This window comes from Hemitrygon akajei, chromosome 13 (assembly GCF_048418815.1).
Source record: "Hemitrygon akajei chromosome 13, sHemAka1.3, whole genome shotgun sequence".
NCBI lineage: Eukaryota > Metazoa > Chordata > Chondrichthyes > Myliobatiformes > Dasyatidae > Hemitrygon > Hemitrygon akajei.
Genome location: NC_133136.1, coordinates 65,878,563 through 65,895,563, shown reverse-complemented (window position 1 = coordinate 65,895,563; position 17,001 = coordinate 65,878,563). Strand labels below are relative to the sequence as shown.

The following is a 17,001-nucleotide window of genomic DNA, read 5'->3' as shown; positions in this document are numbered from 1 at the left end:
CTGACGTAGCCTAACGCTTTTCCAATGACCTATGGCGTTTCACCTTTTTCCGATCACTTTATTATTTCCACTTTATTTTCAATCGTGATCGTTATTATTTTCGTGAACAGAAACACTATGGACTCAGATCTCTGCCGCTGGGTCCTAATGTCCACTGCACTGAGACAGGTTAAATAAGGTCTGGGGTTCTGCTGGGTCCTGAGGTCCACTGCATTGAGACAGGTTAAATAAGGGACTTGAGCATCCGCAAATTTTGGTATCCGCGAGGGGTCCCGGAACCAATCCCTCGCAGATAAGAAGGCCGACTGTTAGCGGTCACCAACCTTTTTAAGCCCAATATCCCCTACCTCGGCCTTAGTGAAAGGTAAGATTAAACACGACCGGAATACCACGATACTCGAAGCACGTTCCTTATGTCCAGTCTATTCCGCAATTTAGTTTTCACGGCTCTCAGCTCTTAGCTTCTGTCTCACTTGCTCACATTTTTTCCACTCAAAAACTCAACACGTTTGTCTTTAAGTGCAGAGTGCTTGGACTCAAGGTACCAAAGCAGTTTTGAAGGCTTCATTGCCTCATTAGACAGCCTCCCTCCCGCCCGCCGCCAGACATCTTGGCCAGGTGCGGCTGGTCATGGGTGGGGTGAGAGGACAAGGTCAGGGCCGGAGGTCGCAGTCTGGAGGGAGCGACCGAGTGAGGAGTGTGACAGGGCGCGCGCCCACCTGCCCCCCCCCCCCCAATAGGATCTATCAGCTGACAAAAGTTTGTCTCGAGGGATGACTTTCATTAGATCGCAGCGCGGTAGCTGCTCTGCTATTTATGAAACCCTGAGCCTGAATTAGGTCATCTGTGAATATTTTAGCACCGGGTTCCCCACGAACATTCGGTGTGGTAAACAGGTTCAGAGGCGGCGCCCATCTGTCCGCGCTCCAGGCCAGCAGCAATGGCAATTCTCGCCAGCCGGTTACCCGAGGCCAACCAGTGATGCCTGGCACGAGGGTGTCACTGCATTTAGGCGATCGATGACCTCGCGTGCATTCAACAGTGGGTGTGACAGGGACTGAGGAAAGGTGCAGCTGACTCATATCATTTCCCTGCGGCCCGGTGGTTGGGGACCGCTGAATTACACTGTGTAGTGCGGGAGATCTATGTGCATGCGCACTGGGCAGAAAGAACGGAACTAAAACCCCACAACCCAGAAACAATCTCGCAACAGTATTTGTGTATTTATTTTTCTCTCTTTTTTCGGGATCTACTGGGAAAGTCTCAAAGATTAACCAGTCGATCGCAATCGACAGTTTGGTGACCACTAGTATAGGGAGTCTTGGTTTTCAAGAGATATTGAGGCCCTGGTTAAGAAAAATAGAGGTGCATAGTAATATTAGTAGGGAGGGACAAATGAGGTACTTGTACAAATAATGCAAGAGAACACTTTAGAAAGAAATCAGAAGGGCTAAAAGAAGACATGAGGTTGCCCTAGCAGAGAAGGTGAAGGAGAATCATAAAAGGATTCTGCAAATATGTTAAGAACAGAACAATTGCAAGGGACAAAATTGCAGAAGGGAATAAACCAGGAAATTATAGCTTGACATCAGTAGTGAGAAAGTTGTTGAAAGGTATTCTAAGTGAGCAGATTTATGACTGTTTGGATAGATATGAACTGATTAGGGTTAGTTAAGCTGGTTTTCTGCTTGGTAGTTCATATTTATTCAGCCTTTGAGTTTTTTGAGGAAGTTACCAGCAAAATTGATGAAGACGAGACAGTGGATGTTGTCTGTATGGACTTTAGTAAGGCATTTGACAAGGTCCCCCGTGGACGGTTGGTCAAGAAGGCTCAGTCATTTTGCACTCAAGATGAGGTAATAAATTGGATTAGACACTGGCTTTGTGGGAGAAGCCAGAGACTGTTGCCTGTCTGACTGGAAGCCTGTGTCTGTGAGCATGCAACAGGGATTGGTGCTGGATCCATTGTTGTCTGACATCTGGATCAATGATCTGGATGATAACGTGATTAACTGAATCAGCAAATTTGCAGATGACACCAAGATTGGGGGTGTAGTGGACCCCAAGGATGACCATCAGAGCTTGCAGTGGGAATTTTCCTGTTGGAAAATTGAGCTGAAAAACGGCAGATAGAATTTTAATGCAGACAAGTGCAGGGAGTTGCACTTTAGTGGGACCAACCAGGTTAAGCCTTATACAGTGAGGGGTAGGGCACTGAGGAGTGCGGTAAAGCAAAGGGATCTGGGAATACAGGTCCATAATTCATTGAAAGTGGTGTCACAGATAGATAGGATCATTAAAAACGCTTTTGGCTCATTGGCCTTCATAAATCAAAGTTGTGAATAAAGGAGATGGGATGTTACATTGAAGTTGAATGTGGCATTGTTGAGGCTTAATTTTGAGTATTGTGTACAGTTTTGGTCACCTACCTACAGGGTGTTGCCGGGACTGGAGGACCTGAGTTATGACAAAAGATTGAATAGGTTAGGACTTCATTCCTTGGAACGTTGAAGATTGAAGGAAGATTTGATGGAGGTGTACAAAATTATGAGGGGTATAGATAGGGTAAAAGCATGTAGGCTTTTTCCATTGAGATTGGGTGGGACTACAATTAGAGGTCATGGATTAAGGATGAAAGGTGAAAAGTTTAAGGAGAACATGATGGGGAAACTGCTTCACTCAGACGATGGAACAAGTGGTGCATGTGAGCTCAATTTCAACGCTTAAGAGGAGTTTGGATAGATACATGAATGGCAGGGGTATAGAGGACTATGGTCCTCATGTAGGTCATGGGACTAGGCAGTTTAAATGGTTTGGCATGGACTAGATGGAGTGAAGGGCCTGTTCCTCTGCTGTACATTTCTATGACTCTATATCTTATGGTCTTATTATTAAGATTAGGTCAGATGCAGCTAGCAGGAGTGTTTATATATTCCAAGAGAAAGGCTAGTATATGCAAAAGAAGAGAAACACAGATACAGAAGAGTAAAGCAGGAGGAAACATCAAGGGAGAAGCAATTTCAAATGAATTTAATGATCTACTTTCAGCAGTATTAAAGTATGGAGATTGGAAATCACTCAGAAGTCAACGAGAGATTTGTATGGTCATGTGAATTTGGTTGCAATTCCAGCTGCAGTTTAAAAGAATTTGAACTGTTGTCAAGTATGTTTAGTAGCATTACCTGTATGTTTAAGTGGAGTTAATTCCATGTAGAATTAACTAATTTTTAGGTACAATAAATTTTTAGCAGCCATATGCTACAATGCATAATTTACTATAAGAAATTTGGGCTCTGAATATAGATAGCCCATTGGTACACATACGCATACCTATTAATTAATTTTATTTTTTATTTTCTTCCAGGGTTTGTGTCGGTATCTGGAAAAATCCTTTTCAGATGTGAAAGACCGAGGTGTAGTGATTGGTTTTGATGCACGTGCTCACCCTCCCAGTGGAAGCGGCAGTCAAAGGTGAAGTTGAGGAATGAATTAATGTTCTGTGTATTTTGTAATTTTCTATGCTATTGTGTGTAATAAATAAATAAATAATAGCTTATTTTCAAAGGACCTACTCGGGTGAAATGTACCAGATTGAAAGGAGAAGTTAACTAGGCTTCTGAATCTCTGTAAGTGAAAATCTTTGTCGATATAACAGAAGGACGACCTAGACTGAGAAAGGAAGCACCCAGCATTGTTGAATTTGATATTGGATTTGGAAGGCTGCAGTGAGGTTTGTTGCTCAAACATACGTTCAGCCTCACCAACAGAGTGATCAGAATGACACTGGGAGATAGTGTTAGAAAGACAGACAACAGAAAGCTCAAGTCACCATTGCTGACTGAATGCTGGTGCTCAGCAACTTCACTTGGTAGGGTTGTTTGTATCGTGTCTACTGTGCTTGCATTGGAATGTGCCAAAAGAAGGGGAATGGTTGGTGAAGATGGAAGAATAAGTAAGGAAGTATGAAGAAAATGGTTCCTTCAAAATGCCGGAGAAGGAGCGGAGAGAATGTGTGGAATTGGTGGAATCTGGTTGGCACTGGTGGAAATTAGAAAGGCTGATCTGTTGAAAGCACAGACTGGTTGGTGAGAGGATGAGCAGCATAGAAACGTTGTCCTTGCTCTGTCAAGGAGGAAAGGTGGTGAGTGAAGTACAGGAAAAAGAATAGTCATGAGATTAGTTAACTTTGCAGAAGAGAAACCACAGTTCTGGAAGAAAGAAAGCACCTTAGAGGTACCAACATGGAAAATCTCATCATTGATGCAAGTGCAATGATGACAGATGAAGGTGAATCTGTGAGAATGGAATAAGGTCCTTACAGGAGACAGGGTGGGAGGAAAAATAGTCAAGATAGCTGTAGCCATCTAGAGGATTGCAATATTTGTCAGTAGCTTATTCTGTAAATTGGTGACAGAGAGATCCAAATACGGAGCAATGTGGAAATAAATAATGCCATTTTAGAATGGAATGAGTGTAGAAAGCCTCAGTAACACCATGGATTAGAGAAAGAGTTCAGGGCCCTGAGCAGAAGTAAAGCAGGAAGCTGTAAATGTATCTTACAAAAGACATGCATAGCTTGTGCTCATGCAAGTTTCTATTGCCAAGCCTTTCAATGTGAAGAAAGTGAGTACAATGGAATTGAAACAGAAGCAGTTTCATGTGTTCAGCAGGCTAAATAACTGGTGGTACAAGGGAAATGTTCCAGGAGGATTGCTGTGGTGTGGGATAGGGATGTGGAGGGATTGTACCTTCATGATCAAGGAATAGGAAGCTGGTAAAGTGGCAATCCATGAACAAATAATTCCTTTTTCTAGACTATTTACAGTCAGCCCTCCTATTCTGCGGAGGATTGGTTCCGGGACCCCCATGGATACCAGAATTTGCGGATGCTCAAGTCCTTTATTTAACATGTGTCAGTGTGGTGGTCTTTAGGACCCAGTGGAACCCCGGACTTTATTTAACATGTCTCCATGAGGTGGACATTAGGACCTGGCAGCGCAGCTCTGAATCCGCAATGTTTCTGTTCACAAAAATAATCACGATCATAATTGAAAATAAGGTGGAAGTAATAAGGCAATCGGGAAGAGGTGAAACGCCATCGGTCATTGGAAAAGTGTTAGGCTACAGTCGGTCAACGATCAGAATAATTTTAATGGAGAATGTGAAAGACCCTGCCCCGATGAAAGCTACAATTATTACTAAGCAATGCAGTGGTTAAATTATTGAAATACGTATGTTTCTTAAGTGTTTTACATGCATAGAAAGGTAAAGTATGTACTATATACTAAGAAAAATGTTTGACTAACTGACGCTAAATAATACCGGATGTACCTGTTCTGACTTCAAATCTGACTTAAAGACGGACTCAGGAATGGAACTCGTTCATAACCCAGGGACTGCCTGTACTTTTAAGTCATTTCTAAATTACTTAAAATGCCTAATACAATGTAAATGCTATGTAAATAGTTGTTATACTGTATTGTGTGGGGAATAATGACAAGAAAAAATAGTCTGTACATGCTCAAACAACGAGTGCTGGAGAGAGAACTTCCGGGTTTTCCAGATCCGCGCATATGGAATCCGCGGATAAGGAGGGCTGACTGTACTTATTTTGTAATTTTTAGTAACTTTGTCTTTGCACTGTACTGCTACCACAACAACAAATTTCATGTCACATAAGACAGTGATAATAAACTTGATTCTGAAATTGCAGGTGTAGTGAGTGTAAGTAGGAAGGAATTGAACAAAGGGAGAAAGGATGGTGTCAAGGCCGGAAGCAAGAGGTTTTGAGAAGCAAGTGTAGGCTGAAACAATGGGTCCACTGAGACAAATTTGCTTGTGGATCTCATGCAAGTGGTTAAAATGATATAACAAGGCTTACTGTAAGTTTGAGGAACAGCACCTCATTTTCTGTCTGGGCAAATTACAACATTTCAGACTCAGTATTTAGGTAACAGGCCCTGCATTTTGTCCCCTTATTGTTTCCCATGGATAAAACCCTAGCTTCACTATTATTCTCTACTGGGGAGATCTCCTTGATTTGTCCATCCATCCCCCCCCCCCCCCCCCCCACACACACGCACACTTCAATGTAACTGAAAGCTAACATATTTTCACCCTTTCTCACATTTGTTGAAAAGTCTTCGGCTCACCTGTGCTCTTTCCAGAGATGTGTCTGACGTGCTGAGTGTGTCAGATCTCCAGCATCTGCAATGTTTTTGATTTTGCAGCTGGAAAATGGCTGGCAGGGAATGGCTAGTAATTGCATTGAGTCCTAAGACTTCTCTGTGGAGAAATGTTGTCAATATCTGGTGCATTAGTTTTGATAAAGCTATTTCAGCTGTATTAATCTTATATACATAATTTGCCTTTTAAAACTGGTCTGATTTTGCAATATTCACTGTACTGATGGGGAAAAAAGGCTACATTTGTAATTAATTTTGCATAGAAACCTGAATGTCTCTTCACTTTGCAAAACTATTTCAAACTAGACTTGGACAGTGATTTTGAGCACTAACTTTGTCATTTTTTACATGAATTTATTGATCTTTTTACTTTTGGGAGTGAACTTCCTTTATTACCTGGCTCACATTTTAGGTTTTTCACACATTTGATTGAGAAAATAGTGTGGTTAATAATTTTTTTTTGTTGAACCTATTTAATAAAATGTTGTCCAATCCAATTATCTAAATTGCCTACTATTGAAGCTTCCACAGTTAATAAAATGACATTTTGTGTAAGCTCTTTTTGTGTTGATGCGAAATGCTGGAATGAATTGAGCAAGAGAGTCTGTGCGACTCCCTTGTCCACTCATCCCTCTTATGATCTCCCTGCTGTCACTTATTCTTGCTAGTGGGTCAAGTGCTACCCCTGCCCTTACACTTCCTCCCTGACCACTATTCAGAGCCCCAAGCAGTACTTCCAAATAAGATGACACTTCACCTGTGAGTCTGTTGGGGTCGTCTATCTGATGTGGCCTTCTTCATGTCAGTGATACCATCATAGATTGGGAGATCGCTCTGTCAAGCACATTCACTCTGATTGCCACAAAAGGCATGTTTTCCCGGTGGCCACTGATTTTAATTCTATTTCCCATTCCATTTAGACATGTTGGTCCATGGCCGCCTCTACTGCCACGATGAGGCCATTCAGATTGGAGGAATAACTCATATTCTGTCTGAGTTGCCTCCAAAATGAAGGCAGGAGCATCGATTTCTTTAACTTGCCATAATTTCTCCCCCTTCCCTTCTTTCTTTTGCAATTCCCTATTATGGTTACCGTCTCACCCCGTCTCTTCTCCTCAGCACCCTCCAGTTCCCACCCTCCTTCCCTTTCTCCCATGATCCACTCTCCTCTTCTATCAGATTCCTCCTTTATCTCTTTACCTCTTCCACCTATCACCACCCAGATTCGCACTTCATCCCCCCATCCCTCACTCACCCACCCAACTTCCTCTTCGCCTGGTCTCACCTATCACTTGTCCACTTGTACTCCTCCCCTCCCCCATCTTCTTATTCTGGCTTCTTCCCCCTCCTTTCCAGTCCTGATGGATGGGCTTGGCCTGAAATGCCAACTGTTTATTCCTCTTCATAGATGCTGCCTGACCTGCTGAGTTCCGCCAGCCCTTTTTGTGCGATGCTCTGGATTTCCAACATCTGCAGAATCTCTTGAGTTTATGAAATGACCATTGTGCAGGTTTTTTAATTTTCTCATTAAAATGAGCATTAATCAAATGTTTTTCTTTTTTAATGTTAAAGTTAACTAATTGCTGTGATTTTTTTTTTTCAGATTTGCCCGATTTGCTGCCACTGTTCTGATTAGCCAGGGTATTCCTGTGTATCTTTTCTCTAAGATTACTCCAACACCATTTGTGGTATGTGTTCACCAGTTCATGTATGTTAAATGTGTAGGTGTCTTGTCTATATGCTACTGCAATACTGATTTCTTCTCTCTGAATTTAAATTATAATAGTTATTATTTTCTTTGTAGCATGTTTTTTCCATCTTCTGGGGTTGGTATGAAGACATGTTAGGGACATTTAAGAGACTCTTAGGCAAATGAATGAAAGAACAATAAAGGGATATGTGGGAGGTAAGGGTTAAATTGATCTTGGAGTAGGTTAAAGAAACAGCACAGATACAGAGGTGATGTGCTTAAAGGTTTCAGTGAATGGAGAGGGCGTAATAAGAGATGGATATTTGGAGATTGTATTGAATTAACAAATTGGAAAAGATAAGGGTAGGGTTGATCTCTTGGGTATTGGAAGTAAATGTGAACAATAGTGGAGAGATTACATAATATGTATGGTTGGTTTGAATGACTTTCGTGGGAAATTCAACATATATGGGATTAAACTAACCAATTCATGTCAGAATGTCATAACTTCTGGGTACAAATTTTGCCAGGTTAACAAGGGGGTTAGGCTCTGAAAGAATCTTTCTCAAGTGTATTCAATATTTCAGCAATACTTGAGTAATATTGTAAATATATTATTTGATTAAGCATTTTTTATTGACATAATTCATTACAGATTACACGTAAGTAGTATGTGAATGGCATATGTAATAGCATCACCACGTCATATGTGAGTGCCCCACTAAAAGAAAATTAAGTACAAGAGTATCCCCAGGCTCCCATGTTTTTATTTCTTAGATTCTGGAGCTACAAAGGATGGGGAAGCTTTAAAATGAACCAGAGATGACTACCTACCTGTTGAAGCACAGCGAGACCTTCAAGTTTAAAAAGAAGCACAGCAAGTGTTTCTTCAAAAAAACACAGGTTCATAAACAGTGAGCACTGAGTGATAATAATAAATTTTTAAAATAAGTTGAAATCACTGCATCAATGAAAACAGCAGACAGATGCAATTGAGTTGCAGTTAGGAATGAAAATGAGCGTGAACGAAGTTGCAGCATCTAAACAGAAACCTGCCTGGCCGAACAAATTTTGTTACTGTTATGAGAATGCAGGCTGACTTGGACAGGTTGGGTGAGTGGGCAAATGTATGGCAGATGCAGTTTAATGTGGATAAATGTGAGGTTATCCACTTTGGTGGCAAGAACAGGAGGGCAGATTACTATCTAAATGGAGTCAAGTTAGGAAAAGGGGAAGTACAACGAGATCTAGGTGTTCTTGTACATCAGTCAATGAAAGCAAGCATGCAGGTACAGCAGGCAGTGAAGAAAGCTAATGGCATGCTGGCCTTTATAACAAGAGGAATTGAGTATAGTTGTAAAGAGGTCCTTCTGCAGCTGTACAGGGCCCTGATGAGACCCCACCTGGAGTATTGTGTGCAGTTTTGGTCTCCAAATTTGAGGAAGGACATTCTTGCTATTGAGGGAGTACAGCATAGGTTCACAAGATTAATTCCTGGAATGGCGGGACTGTCATATGTTGAAAGATTGGAGCGACTGGGCTTGTATACACTGGAAATTAGAAGGATGAGAGGGGATCTGATTGAAACATATAAGATTATTAAGGAATTGGACACGCTGGAAGCAGGAAGCATGTTCCCGCTGATGGGTGAGTCCAGAACTAGAGGCCACAGTTTAAGAATAAGGGGTAGGCCATTTAGAACAGAGATGCAGAAAAACTTTTTCACCCAGAGAGTGGTGGATATGTGGAATGCTCTGCCCCAGAAGGCAGTGGAGGCCAAGTCTCTGGATGCATTCAGGAGAGAGTTAGATAGAGCTCTTGTAGATAGCGGGGTCAAGGGATATGGGAAGAGGGCAGGAACAGGACACTGATTGTGTATGATCAGCCATGATCACAGTGAATGGCGGTGCTGGCTAGAAGGGCTGAATGGCCTACTCCTGCACCTACTGTCTATTGTTACGGCAGGGGTCACATACACTAAACCAATGCAGATTCAAAGTGGACTTCGCTGAGTTCTACCTACAGATGGAGATGAAAGAAGAGTCCGAAGTGTTTCTCACCATAAACACTCAAACGGCTTTATCGATATAATTGGATTATTTTTAGAGTCATGTCTGCACCTGCAGTCTGGCAGAAAGCTATGGAGCAAGTGCTGGCAGGCTGCCCAGGCACTTAGTGTCATCTGGATGATAACACTATTACCGATGAGGATAACAAGAAACATCTCTAAAATCTCAAGACAGTGTTAAAAAGTTTAGAAGAATTTGGTGCTCAGTGCATGACATGGCAAGTGTAAATTCTTTAAACTAAGCATCACTTAATGTGGGCACAAGAATTACACAAGTGTGCTGAGAAAATTGAAGCAGTGGTAGATGCCCCAAGGCCAAAGAATGCAGCAACAGTTGTGTTTTCCTTTTTAGGGTTTGCCATTTACTATAATAGAACACACTGAACCAGAAGTTCACTAATTTCCTCTTTGCATATCGCAATTGAGCACAGTCCATACCAACAATTCACCAGCTATGCTGTTCATGGGTTGTCCCCTGTGCTCACGCTTGGATCTCCTCAAACTCAATCTCTAAAGAGTTTGCAGGACAAACAGCTGAGACAAATTGAGGGCTCGTCAACCAAGGAGGTCCGATGTTTCACTCCTGGACAAGCAGTCTTGGCGATGGTCTACAGAGGTGAGCAACACAGACTAAGGACAGAACTGGACCAAAGTGGAGATTTCGTCTGATGTCATCTGGAGACAACGCATCAATCAGCTGAACAGAGCAGTCAATTGTTTGAGAATAAGAGTATCCAGAGCTGTCAGAACCAGTCTCATAGTCAGCTCCTATGATCATCACGCAGGTGATCCCAAGAAGCTGAGATAGTTTCATAGCCGCAAATCTCACCTGACATGCAGAGTGACCCCCGCCTGGTCAGGAAAAATATTATCCCACAGGGTAATCGCTAAGCAGAGAGGAGTATGGTGAATTCAATATTTCAGTCATATTTGAGTAATATTGTAAACATATTGTTTTATTAAGCATTCTTTGTTTTGTTACGTACCCCCAATGGGGTTAAAAGAGCCAGCAGAAATGGAACACACTTGGAGTCTGGTTTTGCTACAAACAAAACACTATTTATTAGTACCTATGTAATATAGTAATAAAACCAGATAAATCAAACAGTAGAGTTAATGCATATATAAGTGTAATAAATATAAACCCCAAACTACTTTAAGCTTAGGTGGTAAATGACACAGTCTTACGATGTTATAGGTATGACGTCAGTTCAATTCGTGATATTGATTTGAGTAGAATTGAGGGGAGAGAGAGAGGTGATTTCCAAGTAAGCCGATGCTGTCGATTCTTTCTGTTGTCCTCTGAAGTCCTGTTAAAGTCACACAAAAGGGTACCATCTTCACGCAGTAAAGTTATCAACCCAGGCAAGGGTTAAACACACTGATAGCTTTCCACTGGTCACCCCTTTTCCACACTGCGAGCAAAACCCACCCTTTTGTGGGCACTCAAAGCTCATCCAGTTTCTATTCTGTATTTCTTTCATGTGTCTTCTGTGTGTCTGTCTGAAAAGCCAGCTGACCTTGTATATATCCCAAACATGCTGAACGCCAGCTGTCCATTACATAGCTTCGCCCTTCTGTCACCATGGCGACTCACAAGCTGGTCGGTTCTCTCTCTCTCTCTCTCTCACACACACTCACACACACTCTCACACACTCTCACACACTCTCACACACTCTCACACACTCTCACACACTCTCACACACTCTCACACACTCTCACACTCTCTCACACTCTCTCACACTCTCTCACACTCTCTCACACTCTCTCACACTCTCTCACACTCTCTCACACTCTCTCACACTCTCTCACACTCTCTCACACTCTCTCACACTCTCTCACACTCTCTCACACTCTCTCACACTCTCTCACACTCTCTCACACTCTCTCACACTCTCTCACACTCTCTCACACTCTCTCACACTCTCTCACACTCTCTCACACTCTCTCACACTCTCTCACACTCTCTCACACTCTCTCACACTCTCTCACACTCTCACACACTCTCACAATGAATAAACCTTAGGATCTCCTCACAGTTTACGTAGTTCATTATGGGTTAGTATAAGAATTCTTCTCCGTGGATTGTCACCTCGTCGTGATGGAGAAGCTTGTATGGTCCTGTGATCCCGAGAGCGATGCTGGTAGGGTCACCCATGCCGGTGAGGTCGAGTGTGAAGTCCCTGACAAAGAACAATCCAACCAAGACCTCAACGGTGGAACAGGCGGACAAAGTTACTTCGCACTCAATGACTATGAAGGCTGCAACAAATCCATCAGCTCCAATCGTAGAGGTTTCTATGCCATTGGAATCATTTGGTTGATTTGTGAAGTATCGTGTGCTTCTTGGAGTGCAACATCAAGTATGGTTTCGCTCAGTGGAATTGGAACGAAGACCATCATCCTCGACCTTGAGGGATTGCCACGATGTATAAGAATCGTGTGTATGGCATTCTTCATTACGCCACCATATCGTATATGAGAGCCTCACTAAAAAAAAAACTAAGTACACGAGTATTCCTGGGCTCTTGTTTTTTTGCTTTTGATTTGTTTCTGGACTTGCAAAACATAACACTTGCACTGTACAAAATTTTAATTAGCGAGCAGTACTGTCAATCATTAATTTCCATCGAGAATATCAGTTGCTGTGCAATGTAAGAAGTCAGAAACTTTTCACTATCCTTCCAGTAAAGTTGCAATAAATGAAAAGCATTCATCCAATAGCCTATGTTGCTGAATAGTAGGTGTGCTTATCCCCATTAACAGCAGTTCACAGACTCCTTCCCATTACCCTGATCACATGGAAGGTTAAATTTAATGGTTTTCATGGACAGCAATAGGTATTCTCCAGTGTCCTACTATTTGCTTTCATGATAAAGTAAATTAAATTAAAACTTCCCTTGCAAAGATTCAGAAAGTGAAAATTTGCAGAAGGAGAGGGACCTGTACTATTCTGCAGCAAGATGCCTTGTAGCCACAAGGGGGCAGGCCATCTACAACCAAACCAGGTTCAATTGATAGAATTGCAGTCTGTAAATATTTATCTGAAAAAAATATTATCAAGTTACAACATCTTGTGTATTTCTAAATATTTTAAAGTCACCTTTTTAAAAGACAAAGTCGAGATGGGTTGTAAGATTCTAGGTTTGTATAAGTGACTTGTATTTGAAGATTAAAAACTGCGTTATAAGGAGGAAGTGTGCAAGAAAGCAATTAATGCGATAGAGCATCATTCTCTGATTAGAATAAAGGAAGTTGTAAAATTTCATTTATTGGGACTTTCCAAAGATTTGACAGCATACCATGTTGTGGGAGTTTCCCCAATGACAGTTTGATTGTAAGATGGATTGTTACAGTGCTCTGATTGTAAGTAACAGCATGAGCAGGACATGCACAAGTTTCTTAGACAGATTGGACATTTGGTTGGCTATTTATTGACCTTTTTGTTCATTCAGCGGGTTCAGCTGGAGCTACCATTGCATCTGCACTGTAAGGTCTTATTCCTTCTGGACATTTAGATGCAGACTGCCAGATACAGTTTGTAGTCCATTTCTGTTCCTTTGAACCTCTGACCTTCCATATAAATCAGCGTAATCAAGATAAATATATGTGATATATAGTGTCCGAGTAATTTAACTTGTTGCTCTATTAATGTGCTTTTGGCATCTGAGGACTTTGTATTTTAATTGCTCCTGTAAAACTACTGGCGATCTCATTAATTTTTTTTGTAGGTACAATGTCTTCAGAAAGTTCAAACAAACTCTTTTGATTTCCCTTAATGTCAATGGTTTTTATCTGTTCGGGTGATGTTTATTTTGAATTTGACTTGTGTTTCCTATTCTACTTTTACAATTCAAACTTTTTTCTCCACTGCTTTTGGGCATTGATGATACTGTGCCTTTAACTTGAAATTAACCCTTACTTGCCTACTTTCCAATTATCAATGATTTCTTGAATCTCTGACCCACTTTTCACCCACAATTGCTCTAAAGGTGCTGAGTTTTGTTATTAGTCTTTAGCTTTCAGGTGTCTGAGGCTATGTCCACACTAGACCGGATAATTTTGAAAATGCTGGTTTTGTGTAAAAATGATAGGTGTCCACACCAAGCATTTTTGAAAATACCTCTGTCCACATTAAAACAGGTATTTGAACGAATCTCCTCCTACTGGGCATGTGCAGGACACATCTACAGAAAACAGGCAACATGTTTGGTGTCAAATCTCACTGTGAAAGTGCACATTTGTGCAGTTTGCAGAGTAGAAAACCTCTGCCAAATGTTGGACAGCTGTTGGTGCTCGCGCAGGAGGACTTAAAACTAAAAAAAACCCACAAATACTGGAGCATATGGAGGCAACCAACAGGGAGCTCACGGAAAGTATGACCGGCTGACGATGAACTTTGAAAAGACAGACAGACATACTTTATTGATCCCAAGGGAAATTGGGTTTCGTTACAGCTGCACCAACCAAGAATAGCGTAGAAATATAGCAATATAAAACCATAAATAATTAGATAATAATAAGTTAATCATTCCAAGTGGAAATAAGTCCAGGACCAGCCTATTGGCTCAGGGTGTCTGACACTCCGAGGGAGGAGTTGTTTGATGGTCACAGGCAGGAATGACTTCCTGTGACACTCAGTGTTACATCTCGGTGGAATGAGTCTCTGGCTGAATGTACTCCTGTGCCTACCCAGTACATTATGCAGTGGATGGGAGTCACTGTCCAAGATGGCATGCAACTTGGACAGCATCCTCTTTTCAGACACCACCGTCAGAGAGTCCAGTTCCACCCCCACAACATCACTGGCCTTACGAATGAGTTTGTTGATTCTGTTGGTGCCTGCTGCCCCAGCACACAACAGCAAACATGATACTGACTAACTCTGTTGCATTAATAAAGCACCTTGTTAAATGTATAAAACATGTCTGCATCAGTGTTATCTTGTATTTCCGTACAATGTTACAGTAAGCTTTTACATATCTATTGTCAGAGAAGTACTTGCATAAATAGGTAAATCACCTTCATACGAGCAAGGACAGAAAACAGGGCAAAGTGAGTATACTATTTATTCAGTAAGTTATGGGTCAAAGTATTTGGTGAGTACATTTCTAACTCTTCTGGCTTCGGTCTCGTTGCTGTCTGTTCTGAAATTGTTAGGTTGTGTGGGGGTTGCATTCAAGAAAACAATGAAATGTTGCGCTGCTGCCACCATCTGTTCCGGCACGTCATGACAGAGTTTTTAGAAATCTCCGGTTACCCCGTCCGCACTACTCTGCCCAATCGGCATTTTCAAATTTACACACTCTGGAAGGCGTTTGAGTAAAGCTTCATTTTCGGGGGAGGAGAACGCTGTTTCAGTGTGGACGGAGGGTCAAAATGAAGAGAAAAAGCTTCGCTTACGGATTTATCCGGTCTAGTGTGGACGTAGCCTGAGCTGCTCTTTCCTGTGTGGTGTGTGGAAATTTGCAATCCAAGAATCTCTTCAGTTTATAGTTAATTAACTCATTGATCTCCTAATCATCCTCATCAAATCTGTTTGTAGGCAGAGTGTCAAAGAACCTCTATTCAGATGCTAAGTGTGGTGGAATTCAGAGCCTTAGAGTACATATCCTAAAAACCCCTGTTGGTTGGGAGTTTTCAACTTGTCAATGAGGCACTGACAGAAATGAGCTTTATTTGCAGAGCTCTGGTGAAGTCTGAAGCAAACATTATATTTTTTTCTGTTGGCCATAAAGTTTATAAAATGACAGATTAAGGTTTTATAATGAGCAATGGGTCATAAAGCTTAACTTGGTCTCAAATATAAACCATATTTTCATCAATTCTCTATTCCTGATACTGTGTATACAAATGAATTAAAAAGTACTGCATGATTAATGGAATCTATGTTCTCACTAAAAAGCTTTAAATTAATGTGTTCATTATTCATTAAATATTTTTGCTATAACAAAGTTCTTAAAAATAATTGCATTTATATTTATGCCTCAGAATCTCTGATATTACAACTCAATCCTGCAAGAGTCAAAGATATAATTATATTTATAGATTCAAGTAATGACTTGAATGTTTCTATATCATTATGAAATCACTTGACTGGTTTAATGCCTTGTGACCTCTGCCAATTTTGCACTAATTTCCTTTGCATTGCTTTCTATTTGCTTCTGATATTGGAAGCTCACTTGACAGTGGCTTGTCTGTTACAAAGACCTTCAGCCCATCTGCTGAAACCTTTATGCTTTTATTATCTCAGACTTGGCTGTTCAGTGACTCTTGGCTGGTTTCCCATTTTTCCACCCTTTGTAAATGTCAGCCTGTTTTTCGTTCTTTGTATATTCTAACTTGCTTCTGGTCCCAGTTGTCCATCACTCTTCTGTTCGATGACATAATCAGTTTGAGTCAATCAATAACTCATCCTTTTGTTCATGAACTCTTTCTTCCCTAAGTAACAATTTGAAACCCATTTACTTATTGACAAAATTTTTAAATCTCTGTCTGAGTTCAGAGTTCAGTTTCCCTCTGTTTTGTTCTTCTGAAATACCTTTAGGCTCGTATAAATATATTTGGATCTCTTCTTGACATCTGGATATCCTGACAGAGATACAACCAAAGTATTTCCAAGCTTGCATTCACTAGTGTAATGTATGGAACAACCTTCCAAAAGTGTTGATGGAGTAATTGGTTATATTGTGTCTCAGGTGTTTGTTGAAGGACGATTGCCATCATTATCAAAGATGGCATTGATTATGTAGCAATCACAAAGTAACATTGATAGAGTGAAGTAAGTAATGTGTTTACATCTCTGGAATGGAGAATAATGATTCTGATGTGAAAGTGTGCTCAATAAGGAAACATTTAGAACCATCCAAAATTTTGAATATTTCAAGAGTTCCAAGTGAACATCTTGAAATTTCACTTGATGGCATGAATATCGGTTTCTCCTCTTCCTTTATTCCCCACTCTGGCCTTTTAACTCTTCTCACTTGCGTATCACTACCCCTGGGTTTCCTTCTCTATCCTGTGGTCGACTCTGCTCTCCGATCAGATTCTTTCCTCT

The 17,001-nt window shown here is 41.2% G+C and overlaps 1 protein-coding gene across 1 annotated transcript in view; it reads left to right on the top strand.

The window, feature by feature from the left end:
- pgm2 (phosphoglucomutase 2) overlaps nucleotides 1–17,001 on the top strand; it is a 66,398-nt gene that overhangs the window by 17,497 nt on the left and 31,900 nt on the right. Inside the window, exons 3-4 of the mRNA XM_073064852.1 lie at nucleotides 3,365–3,471; nucleotides 7,789–7,873. Coding sequence (XP_072920953.1) covers nucleotides 3,365–3,471; nucleotides 7,789–7,873 — 192 coding nt within the window. The remainder of the gene's footprint in view (nucleotides 1–3,364; nucleotides 3,472–7,788; nucleotides 7,874–17,001) is intronic.